At 33.4% G+C, this 17,053-nt stretch overlaps 1 protein-coding gene across 1 annotated transcript; it reads right to left on the bottom strand.

Moving 5' to 3' along the window:
• Positions 1-304: 304 nt before the first annotated feature.
• Positions 305-5,717, bottom strand: LOC121256542 (kinesin-like protein KIN-10C). The gene is made up of 17 exons (XM_041157381.1): positions 5,378-5,717; positions 4,846-5,011; positions 4,538-4,735; positions 4,243-4,432; positions 3,934-4,139; positions 3,578-3,825; positions 3,412-3,454; positions 2,922-2,975; positions 2,766-2,813; positions 2,493-2,546; positions 2,304-2,403; positions 1,904-2,196; positions 1,770-1,816; positions 1,112-1,133; positions 860-928; positions 537-575; positions 305-456 (listed from the first exon to the last, which is right to left on the bottom strand). Exons 1-17 carry the CDS (start codon positions 5,578-5,580, stop codon positions 412-414), a joined length of 2,025 nt encoding a protein of 674 aa, XP_041013315.1. The 5' UTR covers positions 5,581-5,717; the 3' UTR covers positions 305-411.
• Positions 5,718-17,053: the final 11,336 nt, after the last annotated feature.

Raw genomic sequence — 17,053 nt, forward strand, 5'->3', positions numbered from 1 at the left:
GACTTGCAGCAAGCGTAGAGAGAAGGGCTAGAATTCATGATGAGAATTACACATTACCCCAACTTCTGATATGTTGGTCTTACGTCAGGACATGATGAGAATTACACATTACCACTTACTTCCTGGGCTAGAATTCATCAGACCAGCACATCTTGACTTGCAGCAAGCGTAGAGAGGAGGGATTCACATCTAATGAAAACGTCGAAGAAAAAAGAGTGGAGGAATGGAGAGGAAGGTTGGAGGTGAGGGGCAGGGAGAGCGCAGAACAACGCGGGAAAGAAAAAGTAAATATCAGACTAGACGATTAAGGAAAACATTTCCAAGGCAACTTCATGTTGGCACTAATCAGAATGCTGTAAAGTTTATGTATAACAATTAAAATACAGAAAGTCATCAAAATCTCTTAATATGTTAGTTAAAAAGCACTGCAACCTCCTTTTTCATCATGCCCTTTATCTGTGTAGAAAATCAAAGACATACGGTCAAATAAAAACAAATGAACTTATCCTAAAAAGGAGGAATAAGAACAAAACTACCTGCTTTGCCGAAAGTCCAACCTCTTTGAGATCATCAAGCTGTGAAACAAGCGTGTTTGAATAAACTATAGGAACTAATTCATTTAAAAAAACAAAACAAAACCAAAAACTCTTCATATTGTTAATGACTTGAGGTGGGGTGAGAGTTATAAGTTGAATAAAATATTGTTAGAATATTATTATTTTTCTTTTGATTTGAAAAAGTTGAATTTTTTATTATATTTTGTTTATTAGTTTGAAAAAATTGTAATGACTAGATGAGATGAAATGAGACGAGTTAAGATCAATTTATTATTCAAACAAGGCCTATGAGATCAACTTACACTCTTAAAGGGTTCCGAAGATTCTTCACGAAGCTCAAGTATTGAGGTAGCTCTCTTCTCTCCAATTCCCTATGAAAAAACAAACTATGTCAATAAAGTTATAATAAGGTATAGGTTATAAACATTTACAACACTAATGATAAAAATAAGGGCTGCGTTTACATGATTTACACGTAGTGTAAATAAATCACGTAAAAAACAGCCCATGGCTGTATAGGTACTCCATTTATAAAATTCAAAAGTACTATATACCTTTAGTCTTTTCAAGTCTTCCCTGTTGATTAAATTGAGAGAGGAAAATACAAAGGTTAGCGAGTTAAATAAGAAAAAATTAACAAATGAATATAGAACTGTGTGCGTCTCATTCAATAGGCCCACAACTGCATATCAACAAGAAAAAGCTTACATCTGTTTGCTCGTAGATAATCGAATCTGTTATTCCCGTTAGTTATCCCCTTGATGACTATTAAGTACCCAACTACTCACTTCTCTACGAACTCATGATGGTTTTTAAATTTTATAAAATTAGTAAGCTTTTTACCGAGATATATAGTCATTTTATTTAGAGTTTTGATACAAACACGGGGGGAATTACAGGGAAATCAAGGTCTGCAGCAAGATTTTTGGCACTGTTTTCCTGCAGCCCGTGATTTGCCCCTTTTTCCCCCGAGTCCCAATCATTTTGCTTATATTTTTCCTAACGAGAGATTATTACAAAGATTATCCAACACCCCATGTCTACGTTGTAGGACATGAAATCAAATGTTATAGCTCAAAATGTTTTCGCGAAAGGATTTCCTTAATAAAAATTTTAAACATATACATAATCCAAAGAACTTCACTTAAAAAAAAGCATAACAATAAACTGTCATTATTTTGGACACACTTCCCATAAAGCATAGAAACTTACTTGTCAGCAGTGTTTAGAAACTTAAGATAATCTTGAACAATGGAGTTCTACAATGAAAAAAATAATATAAGAGTTCCAATATGAAAGTCAAGTGAACACAAATCAAATGTATTGGAGAAATGGTTAGATCTAACCTTCATTCCAGAATTGCGCATACTTAATGTTTCCCAAGGACTATGAACATTTGCAACATCCCATCCTTCATTAACAATACTCCAATCCATCATTGGTGTTTTTGGTTCCACAATCTCAGTACACACTTGACCATAAGATGAAGCATCATTCTCTTCTGGCAACTTTATGTGTAATGGAGTTGAAGACCAAAGTGATTTTAAGTTGTTTGATAATTCTCGCAGTCTTGCACTTAATGGTGGGGAAATAACTTTATCGACCAATGAACTTTGGTTTTCCTTGTCCATGCTATGAACTGTAATGAAAACGAACACAAATCACAAATAAATTCTTAATATACATTGATGCACATTGCATGGCTAGCAAATCAACATTCAAAGATCACGTTCACATGCTACCAACCTTGTTCAGTAAAAGATGCTCCATTTGTGCTGCTACTCACACAAGGACTAGGAGTAATGTCCCCACCGTGAAGACAAACCTTGCTAGCCATAAAAACATCCTAAGAATACAACAAACATTTATTGTTAAAGTTTCATAAACGTATTCAAACCATATATTTAATCAAATCACCATATTTGGTTTAGTTACCTTATTTAGTATAGTAGTTTTCACCATATTGGAAGTTGGTAATGAGAAAGCTTCCTGTAAATGAAATACAAAGCACCTGATATCAATGAATATGGTAAGATTGTCTTGATAATGGGACACTAATAAAATCGTACATATCTTTTCTATTATTATAGTAGGTACGATACCAATGGATTTTTTCTTATACAGGATATCAATTTACCTCAATCACATCTTTTAAATACTATAACGTACCGAAATGAGATATTAAATTACCAAAGAAAAAAAAATTACCACTTCTGAAAGCACTGTTAAATTTGTAACATTTGGAATGCACTTCACCTGACAAAAAAGGTAATTACATAATCTGGTTTAGAAATAAATAAATCTATTTAGCGAACTTATTTGTTATCAAGTACATTCTACCATAAGATAAAAAATCTGACTCACCTCTTCCTGCACCAAAGGTTCATCAGCTGAGTCAATATCTTCCAAGCTGATTGCCTGCAATGATGCCTATTAGGCTTATTTACAAGTTGGAAACCTTATTTTTCCAACGTATCCACCAGAACACAAATTTTTCCAAGACCTTTAAAGTAAAGAAAGCTTATTTACTTCCGTTGACATACAAATGTCAGATAGATCATATAAACTAGAATGAGAACTAAATAAGTTGCATGCTTCCTTCCAAAAGTCCAACGAATAACCTCAAAATAAGAATAGAACCAGTGAAAGATCCACCAATAATATATTCAATCATTTGCATGGCACAAAGACAATTGGCAATGCAGCGTAAGCCTCACATTCAAATCAAGAACACATTCAAAGCTTGACTAGAAGCATGAAATTTGACTTTAAAAAAGAATTTTGCACAAAATCAGAATGAAAATTCATAAGTATTTTGATTACTTGATACTAAACACAGTAAAAAATAAAGTACCTTCTCAGATTTGGTCTGACAACTAGCTTCATCAAATAGTTTCCTTCAAATAAAAAATAAAATGTTTTTAAATGGATACTCACATATATGTGGAGACGAGAACCTATCAAAATATATATATATATATATATATATATATATATATGTGGAGACTTTCTGTACATACCTTCCTTTCATTGTGGAAGCAGTAACATTGGTTTTCTTTTTGGAAAAATGCACTTGTGAAGCAGTATTTTTCTTCTTCACATTGGTGGGAACACTTCCAGGTGGTCCATTTTTTTGTGAGGAAGGCACCATCGGTCTTGTCATACTTTTGGCTTCCTTTGTGAAGCCTGTGGCAACTCGATTAATGCCTCGACAAGATCGAGATGCTAAACTTAACATGTACACAGAATCTTGGCAGGAAGATGGGTTCTACATAAAAAATAAAAATAAAATAAAAAGAGAAAAATGAAGTAATTTAAAAACCAGTTCAGAAACCTATAAATAAAATAAACAGCGTGTGACAATCAAGAGCATTACCAAGCATGTGAACATCAAAATTCTATTCATCCCATCAAAAGAATCTTTTAACATATGAGTAATTTTGCTTTCCCGGTAAGGCACATGCCTTTCGTTGGCATTGAGAGAATAAATGACATTATACATGGCATAAATGGACTTATTAATTTTGGCACTCTCAACAAGATTTATCCCATCAGTACTTTTTCTTCTGGCATCCTCATAACCTGACAACAAGTGCAGCATAACATCAAATAGGAGTAAAAAAAATACGAATAATATTAATAACAAATTGATGAAAGAGAAATAATCAGGAATGCGTAGGAAAACCTGCCAAGTCAACAAAATTCATCTTGCCTACAAGACGCGTGTCTGAATTTTCAGCAGAAGATAATACATTTATTACTAAACCTCTGTGGCTCCTGCGAGGAAGCTCAATTGCAGGTTTTTGCCCTGATTTACATGAACTGCACCCACTGAAATATAGTCTATAAAATTCTGCAATGGATCTTATAGGAACCTGGGAATGATTTTTTTAAAAGAAGCACATCAAGGGGTGTTCCACAAAAGTATATTATTATCGCTTGCTGTAATTTGATAAATAAAAAAACAGCATATAACTTGCCTGGGAAAGTCCTTTATGTTGGATTTTGCCTTTATCTTCCAATATTGAAACCACTGGTTGCTTTGGATCCAAAAGATCATGAACATGCTCCTGATAAACCTCATAGAAAGAGATAGTAATCGAATTTCGAGTTTGATCGGCCATAGAAAGAATTTTAGACACGGCTAGCGTAGCCAAACCAGGTTTCCCATTGGAGCCCTTGAAAATTGGATTGTAGAGATTCAACCATACATCCGAGAAAGACAATCAATTAATAAATGCTAGGGAAAACCCAGAAACAAAAAATTAAGGGGAAACTAAAATCTCACCTGAATTAAGTAAGTCTTTCCACTACGTCTTCCTCCACAAGCAATAATAGTGGGATTACATCCTTCAAAAACCTCGAAAATCAAAGGTTTTATCTCTCTCGAAAATATCAAATCATTGTCTTCTTGTTGATCATAACAGTAATCAACATCACAATACTCCTTACAACTGCAAGAGGGGGAAGACGAACTAATCAGACCCTAATAAAAAATAACATAATCCTGTGTTCGTTAGTTAAAAAAAATGAACGGTGAGAATAAAGAAATTTTAAGCTTAAAATTTGAAAGAAATGTTGTTTGCAAAATCTAAAAACCTCAATTCATTTAAGAAAAACAAGACGGTAAATGTTCTCTTCGACCGAATCCTTCGTTCAAGATGTACATCAATAATCCAACCAAAATAATTTCGCCGGTCCCCGTACTCTAAACACTAATATAAAAGACACTCGAAAAAACCAAAAGGTCCCAAAAAAGTCAACAATATAGATTTATTTTATATAAAAACAGAAGAAGAAACAGTAATATAGTAGTCTACCTTCCCGATTGGGCTGGGAAGAAAATCGTAACACTCTCAGAAGCCTCTCCGTTGGGCTTGTTAACGGAAAACCGCGGCGTCGTCGAAGCCCCCGAGTTAGCTGGAAACTCGGCGTGGGTGTCCGCGAAGCCCCGGATTTTGGCTACGACTCGAACTTTTCGACGCGTGATGGCCTTGCTGCGGTCCGATGGAATCGAAGCCATGGAAATACTGAAGGGGTGTGGATCTGAACGCAGAGAGGGAGAAAGGGGTCAAAAGGGTGACTTCACTGACTGAAATTTCAGAGAAACAAAAAGAAGTCTAGAGGGCTTGCTGAGAAAGAGTGGATTTGGATTTATTTTTTTTCCTTTTTGTTTTCTTTTGTTTTTTCTATTTTTAGTTAAGATTATTATTATTATGGTATTCGAGTTAAGATTATTATCATGGGAATAAAGTAGCCGTTGGGGGTTTTCAAAATCCGGCTGACCTGGCGCTCCCAACGATCACAAATGGCCAACTTGCCCGACTCTTCCCGCCACACCACAAGAATGCTTTTCCGTTCAGGATCTGGCTTAGATATTGAATTTTACGGGCAGTTAGAAGCACAGTTGCAAATTCCGTTTCGTTCCGGTGGGAATTTTCTATTTTAGTGTAGTATTCAGTACACTATATTCTCATTTCATTTCTCTTCAAATTACGGCCGATTCGGGCCATTCCGGTCAAATTCATGTCATTCTACCCGAATTGACATTTCGGTCTCTATTCTATTTCGGCTTGATTTTGTAATTTTTTTGTATTTGAATGACATTTTTATAAATTTTAAATCCAAATGGTATTTAATTAATTTTAGAATAGAAAATGCATTTATATAATTTTATTTTTTTTGTAACTTTAAATATGTCCTATCATTTTTTTTAAATATCATTATTTTTTATAATTTCTCTATTCTTTTTTTTTTCTTTATTTTTGTGTCTCAACTCAAGTTTGTGATTTTTTCAACGCATATTCATTTTATAAACATTCAATTCTTCCATATATATACACATATATATGATACACAGTTACATATATATGTATTTATTCTATTAGTTGTTAGTTTATATATAATATATAATTAACCTTAAAACGGTACATTGAAAGATACCGGTATCAAAATATTTCGTTCTAGTACTTAAACCGAAATGATCACAGGAACGGAATTTAAAACATTGGTTAGAAATCAAATTTTTAAGAGCAACGTTAGATATAGTTTGAATTGTGTAAGCATACGATATTCATTTCTAAAAAGAGTTGGGTTTATTATTGAAAAATTAATATTTCATGTGGATATTATATTTACTCACTTTTTAAAAAAAGAACGCATGGTACTCACTCTATGACTGCAAATATCATTTCTCAATTTTCAAGGCTAGGTTGAAATTTTGGATACTTGGAGAATCTCATAATTTTATAAATAAGATTGAAATTGTCTGTAAATAATAATAAAATAGTTTAAGTTAAAAGATATTTGATAAGATTTTGAAAAATAAGAAAAAAAATTGAATAAAAATATTATAATGTTTTTTTCAAACATTTTTCAAACCCCTTAAACAATTTTTTAAAAAAATCACAAATTTATTAAAAAAATATTTTTTAATCATTAAGTAAAAATAAAAATAAAAAACAGTACAAAATGTCAGCGACATCCTCGGTAGGAGTTGTTTTCCTTGAAAATCTTTTGGGTACTACTAATCATAATACCATAAATGACCAGATTCATATCAAAAAGGTTTTTTTTCCATTGTTTTTATAACTAATTTTTATTAATATTAAACATAAAAAATAAAAATTCTGCACAATTTCATTTTTTTTAAATCAAGATTATTTTATTAATCAACATCACTGCAACAAAGACTGGATACACGGGGGACTAGCCTCCATATCCACAATTACATCAGAAATATGCAACATATTTTTGGTCAGGACATGTGCTATTACATTTGCTTCTCTTTTAACATGTATAGCTTTGAAGTTTACTTCAAATGTCACTAACAAGCATCTCACTACTAGTCCAAGACTCTCCAGCTTTTGAATTGGCTTGGATAATTTGAAGACAATCACCCTCGAGTATGATGTTTGTAAGCCCCAACTCAGATTCAAAGATAATTGCTTGGAGAGTACCGAAAGTTTCTGCAAGTAATGGATCAGGAGATAAACTTCTATTCATTCTCATACTGGCTATAACTATTCCTTCCCAATCTCTAGCTATAACTCCAATACCAATCTTGCATAGAGTCTTGTCAATTGCAGCATCCCAATTGAGCTTAGTTGATTTCCGAGGAGGAGGTGTCCAGCATTAAGGTTGATTTCTAGTAGCTTCTAATGAACTTGTCCTCTCTGCCTGCCTTCATCCCCTACAAAATTTGCTTAGAATGCAACACCACATTTTTTGGATGGGTTAAAATTGCATTAAAAATAAAATCATTCATTCTCAACTATATTCTTCTAGCAACCACAACAATTTCCTCAATATGTTCTTTCTCAAAGGTTTCACATATGTTTTCCATTAACTCAATAAAACTCATCTTAGGAAAACTGCTCTTCTGTATTTGCTTGTTATATTGACTCCAAACATCTCTAGCAGCAATGCATCCCCACAAGGCTTGATCCACTGACTCTTCCTCCTTTAAGCAGATAGGGCATTTTGGGTTCTCCACAACTTTCTTTCTAAACAAATTTAAGGTTGTAGGAAGTGCTTCTAGGCATGCTCTCCACAAGAAGATTTTGTCAGCATTTGGGATGTTCAGCTTCTAGACTAGCGAACAAACTCTCATTTGTCTATTAGCGCTGGAAGACTGCCTTTTAGTTCTCTCTTAAATTTCTACTTGCAGGTGATAGGCACTTCTGACTAAACATAGTCCATTTGTAGTGCCTCCCCATACTAGCTTGTCTGACTAATGTTGAGACTAAGTTGAATTTTCATGATGGTTTCAGCTTCTTCTCTTGAGAAAATATCTACAATTAGAGTATGTCTCCATTGATTATAATCCAGATTTATTAATGCTTGCACTTTTGTATCTTCCTGAAGGATCTTACAACACTCTGTACTCTGAATGAAGGGGGATAAGGAATCTATTTGTCTTTCCATATTTTGACATGTTCACAATTCTCCACATCGTTCCTTCTTTTAATAGATGTCTTGTTGCTAGGATACTTCTCTAGATAAATGATGGTTTTCTGCCAGATTTAGCCTGAAAGAAAGAGACATCAGCAAAATATTTGAACTTCAGAACTTCTGAAGCTAGAGAGTTAAGGCTCTAGAGAAGCCTCCAGCCTTGCTTTGCAAGCATGGCTAGATTAAAGCTTTCCAAATCTATAAATCCAAAACCCACCAGCAGATTTAGTCTTTCCCATCCTATTCCAAGAAACCCAGTGTATATTTTTTTTCTTGTCTTGTTGTCCCCACCGGTATTGTTGCATAACTTGATTGATATTTTTGAGAAGGGAGTTAAGAAGTTTGAAAACTTTCATACTATAAGTGGGGAGAGCTTGCACCACTGATTTGAGAATGGCTTCTTTACCTGCCTAAGATAAAAACTTTGTTGATCCTTTGTCTCATTCTATCCAGGATGCTGCTAAAAGAATTGGCTCAAGATCTCTTAATGAGTGTTGGCAGTTCCAGGTACTTTTCATATGACATAGTAGATATTATGCCTTCTATGCTAAGAATGATGTCTTGAGTATCTCTAAGTGTGTTCTTACTAAGGTGGATGCAAGTTTTTTCTTTATTAAGTCTTTGGTCAGATGCCTTCTCATAGGATTCCAGAATGTGTATGAGCTCGCTCCAATCTAGTGAATTAGCTTTGCATATCAGAAGGCTATCATTTGCAAAAAATAGGTGGTTTATGTGACGCTTCCTCGAGCTAAGGGGGTGCCTGAGAGAATACAAGAGATCTCCACATGACTTAGAAGATTGCTCAAAGATTCATCACACAAAATGAACAGGTAAGGTGATAAAGTATCACCTTGCTTGATTCCTCTGGTTGGTTTGAAACAAAGGAATACCAGTAATACTAATATAATATGAAACAGATTCAATGCACCTCATCACAAGATCAATCCATCTCTTATCAAAACCCAATTTCTTCAACATTGCTCTCAGAAAGGCCCATTTTATTCGATCATAGGCCTTATTCACATCTAGCTTTAAAGCCATATATCCTGATTTTTTAGCCAACCTACTATTCATTGTATGCATGGGAGAGATAATGTCATTTAAAACAAGTTTCATCCTGTTAGCCATATCCTTAGAAACAATTTTGTAAATCCCATTACATAGGCTGATAGGCCTAAAATCAGAGACTTTTGTAAGGGACTTGAGTTAGGAATAAGAGCAAAATAAGTATCATTAATAGAATCAACCAATCCATTTGCATTAAGCACATGTAAAATAGCATCACATACCTCTTTGCCGACAGTATTCTAGTGGTTTTGGTAGAATGCTGCTGGAAAGCCATCAGGGCTTGATGAGACAATAGCATTCATTTGGAATATAGCCTCATCCACATCATGGACAGTGTAATCTTTTAAAAGAGAACATTCATTTCGACAGTCACTTTTGGAGCCATGAACTACAGGCATTCTTCAATTCCTTTAGGCTTGGAAGATTGAAAAAGCTCCTGAAAATATTGCTGAAATTGTGAGTTGATCTCTTCAGGTGTTGCTACTAGATTACCTGCCCCATTAGAAATTTTGTGAATAGAGTTGGTTTTCCTTCTTTTGTTTGCACACGAGTGGTAGAATTTAGTGTTTCTATCACCTTCATTTAACCAATTCGGTTTTGCCATTTGCTTCCACTTGAGATTGTCCTCTTCCAACAATAAGTTTGCTTCCATCTACAATTGTTTGATATTACTAGTCAAGTCACCCTGATTTAAACTCTAAAGATGTTGAATTGGTTGAGTTTGGTAAAAGTCTTTTTACTCCAAATAGTCAGTTGTCTTTACACCTTTATAAGCCAGCAGTAGTAGCCATCAGCTTATTGGTGACAATTGTAGGTTTTTTTTTCCACATTTCCTTAATAATGACATGGCATTCCTCTCTTTGGGCCCAGGTAGTTTCATAATGAAACAATTTTTTCTCTTTTCTATCACCAAATCAATTGTTCTGCATTGCAATTAGTAAGGGAAAATGATCAGAGCTTTGTCCTGCAAGGGTTCTTACATATGTTGCTAACTACATATCATGCCAAGTTGAGTTGCCAAAACCTCAGTCAAGTCTTTCTTTGTTAAAATTCTTGCCTTCTCTGTTATTACTCCATGTGTATTTATTACCTATGTAACCTAGGTCATTGAGTCCACTCTCTTCAATAGCTTCTCTAAAAGCCCCCAACTATCTAAATGGTCTCACTGCTACCCCATGTTTCTCAGAATGATAAAGGATCTCATTGAAGTCCTCTATACATAACCATGCTACTCCCATATCTGGCTTTAGTGCTCGAGTCAGTTTCCAGCCGAAAATCCTTTTAGTAGTCAAAGGATTTCCATAAAAACTAGTTAAAAGCCAGTTCTTTCCTCTCCCTGGATTTGTGACTTTTAAAGATATATGACTATGAGTGTAAGAGACTAGAGCAACATTTATATGATCTTTCCATAGAAAAGTAAGGCCTCCACTTATCCTCTTATTGTCCACAACAAAATTATACTCAAACCCAATACCATTCCTCACATTCTCCACTTTATTCCTGCTACACTTTGTCTCAATAAGAAAAATAAAGTTTGGGGACTTGGGCCTGGTTTGCTTTCAAGACTAAAACTCAAAATTTTGAAAACTTTGAAAACTTCTCATCTCATCACTACAACTTTTTTAAATCTCCACACAAAATAAAATAAACAATTCAACTTTTTCAAATTCCAAAATAAAAATAATATTAAAAAATATATTCTAACAATATTTTATTCAACTTTTTAACTTTAATCTCAACTTATCTTTGAAAACATACAAGACCTTAGTCTTCACCATCTGATAAAGGTCTCTAACTGTCTGATAGTTTCCAAACCCCCAGCAATTCTACGATTGATTTTGGGAACTCCACAATCAAAACAAAAATTGGGAGTCGTTCATATGTGAAAGGAATTCACATTTGCTTATCATCAATATTCATAAATCTACCTCGAAGTAAAGGCTTTGTGATGTATCTCCACTCTAACTCTCGAGAATTTTTCCTATCAAATGCATTTCCCATCCGCTTCCACCCTCAAGTCTTTTCCAAGAACATATCCTAGTTGAAATCCGATCTCTTTTGTCATGCATGACAATGACATATTGTGAAGTTGCAACCAAAAATGCTCTTTGACAAGAGGAAATATCTTTTGTAGGAGTGTTACCTTCAAATTCTAGAAGGCATACAAGCAATTTGTCGCAAGATTATGGCCTCCCCCACATTACCTTCTATTTATCATGCCTATTTTGAAATTCTAACAAAAATCTATTTTCACCAAATTTTGAATTGTATCCATCCATCCGATCTCCGAACTTTTGCCATGATTTTGCAAAAAGCTTCCTTATTCACTACTTTATTAGAAACAATCAGTGCAAGAAGACATAACTTCCCTTTTGATATGGACTATTCATTGCAGAGGTTGGTAGGACCGGATCCTGTCTCTCTTGATTAGTGATACTAAAACCTTCTCATAGTTTTACTATCTCTTCATCCATACTAGAACTCTTCAGACTTGAGCCCAAGAGACAGTCCTTTGCCAAGGGAAAGAAAAACTACCTCACATTTCATAGAAAGAGATGACTAAATTAGGCCTAATGCCAATTCGGCAAAATTACAATTACATTTGTTATGCTAACTGCTAAGTACCATTTTCCTTTTCTCTCTCTCTCTCTCTCTCTCTCTCTCTCTCTCTCTCCCCTTCCCTTCAATATTATATCTGTTGGGCCAGCTTTCAAAGATAGGGGTTTAAATTGAACTTAGGATATCTTACTGCATCAAATTCACATGTGCAAGAAAGTAAATTAAATCTCAATTGTCAAAGAAAATGGAAATCCAGTAACTCCTCAAACTTCCAAATTTCCATGTTTTCTTTTATAATGGTATTGACATTAAATGTAGGGTTGTTGCCAGGCCCCCGAATCCGGCCAAAGTGAGTTGGCGGACAGGCTTTCCAAGAAAAAGAACATGCAAGTACGGGGAGCAGATGGGGCTACCCACCCGCCTGGATTTCACCTCCCCCCAAGTATAGAAGGGAAAATGTAATATCCCACTCTTCAACAGTAAATAATAAAGTCATTTTTAGAAATTCTTGGGAGTTAAAGTGCTGCTACTAAACTTGACTTAAAATATTTCTTCTTAATAAATAAAGCATTTTGTATTAAATTACTGAAATCATAAATGAGAGATTGCGGAAGCATTTATTAAAATTTCTCAAAATAGTAACTAACCTTCTCCACATAAATAAAACTCTCCACATGAAATAATAATTAAATTCTTCACCTAAAATAATAACCTAGAAAAATCGAAATCTAAAACTCTCCAAAGTTTGGATCATAAGGAGCTGTTTGGATAGTGAGATGAGATTAGATGATTTTAGATGAGTTGAACAAAATATTGTTAAAATAATATTTTTTAATATTATTATTATTTTAAGATTTAAAAAAGTTGAATTGTTTATTATAATTTTTTTAGAATTTGAAAAACTTGTAATGATGAGATGCGATGAAATGATATGAGTTGAGAGTGTTTCTCAATCCAAATGACTCCTAAATCTTACACTTCGTTCTTGGTGATAAAATCGTGTTATATATAGAACATAAGATATTTTCTACCAATTATCATGAAATACCATACACCATACACAAATCTATGTCATAACTCCAAACTCCACTAAATTCATTCCTAATTTCTTCGGATTAAACTCCACAAAATATAAAACTATTTTCTCATGAACAAGATGCTTCATCAATCTTAAAACTAAAGGTTCCTAACCTCATATTTAGAAACTTCCTCACCTTATGAGCTAAAATCCTTTCACGTACTAGGTGGACTTTGACATGCATGTATTTAAAATTATAATTCTTAATTTTCATTAACACACTAAATAGTAAAAGTTAAAAATACTTATTGCAAAAGAGGACATGCTTTGAGTAAAACTTGGCCTAATTTTTCTTTCTTCACTTTCTGTCTTCAAAATTCTTTTTTTTTTTTCCCTTGTAGAACGTTTCTTCTTTTAGCAAAATCTTTTCTTCTCTTTTATTTTAAAAAGTCTACAAAATCTTTTGACCTGGGCTCTAATACAAAATTGTAACACCCCGCTTCCTGCGGTTAATAATAAAGTCTGTTTTGAAAATTCTTGGGAGCCGGAGTGCTACTTCTGAACTTGACTTAAAATATTCTTCTTAAAGAAGCGCTAAATACAAAGATTCTTTATAATAAATAGGATCATTTTGTATTAAAATATTGAAATCATAGATGAGAGTGCGTGGAAGCACTTCTTGAAAATTTTCAAAATCTGTGCCATAAAAATCATAACTTAAAATCTTTATACATGATCTAGGCCACTGTCATGCCTCCCTAGACTAAGTCACGTCCTGCAGCTCTACCTTCATAAATATTCTAACCTAGGGTGGTCTAAAAACATAAAAATAAACTAAAATGAGTCGATGACTCAGTAAAAAATTTATCATAACGTAAACATACTTAGTATAAAGTTTTCATAAAATATTTTTCATGGTGAGAGTTAAAAGCATGACTGATTATACGGATGCTTATGTTATGCATGACTGATTTATTTGAATTTATTGACTGATCAGATTTATCTGACTTATCTAGTTGGCCAACACACTTAACCATGTGTTTAAGGTTGTGCACTAACTTCCCTTGCTTCAGCAATGGAAGCCGACTGTGCAATACTCTGGCGTACTATGGTGGACCATGCTTGAGTTTGTGACTTGCAAGTCTACCCTAAAACAATATTGGTATCATACATCTGAATGACCATCTAATTAACTGTTATAAGCTTATCTTACACTTTATCTCATGAAAGGTTACATGTTTTATCCAATGTGAGACGCATGAGATTCACAATACATACAAGTATAATATGTAGAGTGAAACATGATAATTGACATGTTTGTAAATATTATGACATGTGTGATACATAAATATAGGCTTCGAAAGAACTGACGTTAAGAATATAATATATAGCTAGCTAACATATGCTAATCCTAATTTATGATCAAGCTACTTACTTTGTAGCATTGCTTTCTAAAATTTTCGATACAAAATCAATCACAGTGCTAGATTGGAAGTTTTATGATTTTTTTCCAAATAACATGCGGAAGGGTGATATTTATAAAAAGATTTGGGGGAGGGAGACAACTAGTTTGAGTTGGAATCAGTTAAAGAGTTTTAACATGAAGATAACTAGTAAAGTTGTATTCCTATTGGAATAGGATGCCGACAAGTTCGAGTTCGAGTTGGACTCGGTTACAATCATTCAAGATGAGAGTTTGAATTTAAAAACATTATCTGGTAGTTCATTCAATGTAGGATTGACAATAATTGAGACTGCGTAGGGGATTTTAATCAGTGATGATTTTAAACTGAAATAAGTTTCTAGTGGCCGATTCTTAAATTTTAAAAGGTGTCTAACTCGTTCAATAAATAATAAATAGAATTTAACCTAGTTATTGAGCGTAATTAAAACTCCTAATCAACATGAATAATTTATTGCTCATGAGCTTATCCAATATGGCCTATTAAATATAATTTAGACCTAATAAAAATTATTAATATCTCGACATTAGAATTATTGGGCCGGATCGATACAAAAATCCCCTCCTTATAAAAATATCATCCTCGGAATTTGCTAGACTTCCAACAACCTACATTCTTGTTGTGTCTCTTTTACTCCTCAATACTTTAGTCGAACTTAATATTCCAACAATTATAATCATCCCCTATTTTGGTTTGGTGCTTTATTGAACATTTAAGCGTACACACTAGCACGCTACGTGTCAACCATTATACACTCAAAATTTAACTCAAGCCTAAACAGGTGCCTCCCTTAACGATGGGATCGATTAAAAGTTTAATAATAAATTCACCCAACAATTATCTTAACTCTACATACATTAGTAACAAAAGATCTCCACATAAATAAAACTCTCCACATGAAATAATAATAAAATTCTTTACCTAAAATAATAACCTCAATAAATCGTTATCTAAAACTCTCCAAAGTTCGGATAATAAATCTTACACCTCGTTCTTGGTGATAGAATCATGTTACCTATAGAACATAAGATAATTTCCACCAATTATCGTGAAATGCCATACACCATTCATAAATCTATGTCATAACTCCAAAATCCACTAAATTCATTCCTAATTTTCTCGGATCAAACTCCACAAAATATAAGACTATTTTCTAATGAACAAGATGCTTCATCAATCTTAAAACAAAAGGTATCTAATCTCATCGTTAGAAACTTCCTCACCTTATGCGCTAAAACCTGTTCACGTACTAGGTTCACTTTGACATGCATGTATTTAAAATTATCATTCTTAATTTTAATTAACACACTAAATAGTAAAAGTTAAAAATAATTACTTCAGAGAAGGACATGCATTGAGGAGACCTCGACCAAGATTTTTTTTTTACTTTCTGTTATCAAAAATCATTTTTTTTCCTTGTAAAACTTTTTTTTCTTTTAAAAATGTTTTCTTCTATTTTATTTTGAAAAGACTACAAAATCTTTCAACCTGGGCTCTGATACCAACTTGTAACACCACGTTCCCCACAGTTAATAATAAAGTCACTTTTGGAAATTCTCAGGAGCAGTAGTTCTTCTCCCTAACTTGACTTACAAATATTTCTTCTTAAAGATGCGCTAAGTACAAAGATTCCTTATAATAAATAGAGTTGTTTTGTATTAGAATACTGAAATCTTAAATGAGAGTGTGTGAAAACATTTATTTAAATTTCTCAAAATATGTGCCATAAAAATCATAACTTAAAATCTCTGTATATGATCTAGGCCACTGTCACGCCTCTTTGGACTAAGTCTCATCTTACAGCTTTACCTTCATACATATTTTGACCTGAGGTGGTTTAAAAACATAAAAATAAACTAAATTGAGTCGATGACTCAGTAAGAAACCCATTATAACTTGAGCATACTTAACATAAGATTTTTCATGTTGAGAATTAAAGTCATGATTGATTGTACTGAAGTTTATGCGATGCATGACTGATTTATTTGAATTAATTGACTGATATGATTTATTTGACTGGTATGACTTATCTAGCTGGCCAACACACTTAATTCTGTGTGCAAGGTTGTGCACTAACTTCCCTTGTTGCTTACCTTGTAGTGTTGCTTTCTAAAATTTCGGATACAAAATCGATACAGTGTTGGACTTGGTGGTTTATGGTTTTTTTTTTTTCAAATAACATGCGTAAGTGACATATTTATAGAGAGATTTGGGAGAGAGTGATGACTAGTTTGAGTTGGACTCGGTCACGATCATTCAAAAAAAGAGTTTGAATATAAAAACATGATCTAGTAGTTCATTCAAATGTATGATTGATAGTAACTGAGATTGCATAGGGGACTTCAATCAATATGATTTTAAATTGAAATAAATTTCTAATGAAATCTAAATTCTAAAAGGAGTCTAACTTGTTTAATAAATAACATATAGAATTT

This window comes from Juglans microcarpa x Juglans regia, chromosome 3D (assembly GCF_004785595.1).
Source record: "Juglans microcarpa x Juglans regia isolate MS1-56 chromosome 3D, Jm3101_v1.0, whole genome shotgun sequence".
Taxonomy (NCBI): domain Eukaryota; kingdom Viridiplantae; phylum Streptophyta; class Magnoliopsida; order Fagales; family Juglandaceae; genus Juglans; species Juglans microcarpa x Juglans regia.

What these genes read in the sequence shown, in the direction of transcription:
- LOC121256542 (XM_041157381.1), bottom strand. Translation starts at nt 5,580, where the DNA reads ATGGCTTCGATTCCATCGGACCGCAGCAAGGCCATCACGCGTCGAAAA. An exon ending in GAATTTTGTTGACTTGGCAG is followed by an intron (nt 4,140 to 4,242) that starts GTTTTCCTACGC and finishes ACTTGTTGTCAG; the next exon opens with GTTATGAGGATGCCAGAAGA. An exon ending in GCTTCCACAATGAAAGGAAG is followed by an intron (nt 3,455 to 3,577) that starts GTATGTACAGAA and finishes TTTTATTTGAAG; the next exon opens with GAAACTATTTGATGAAGCTA.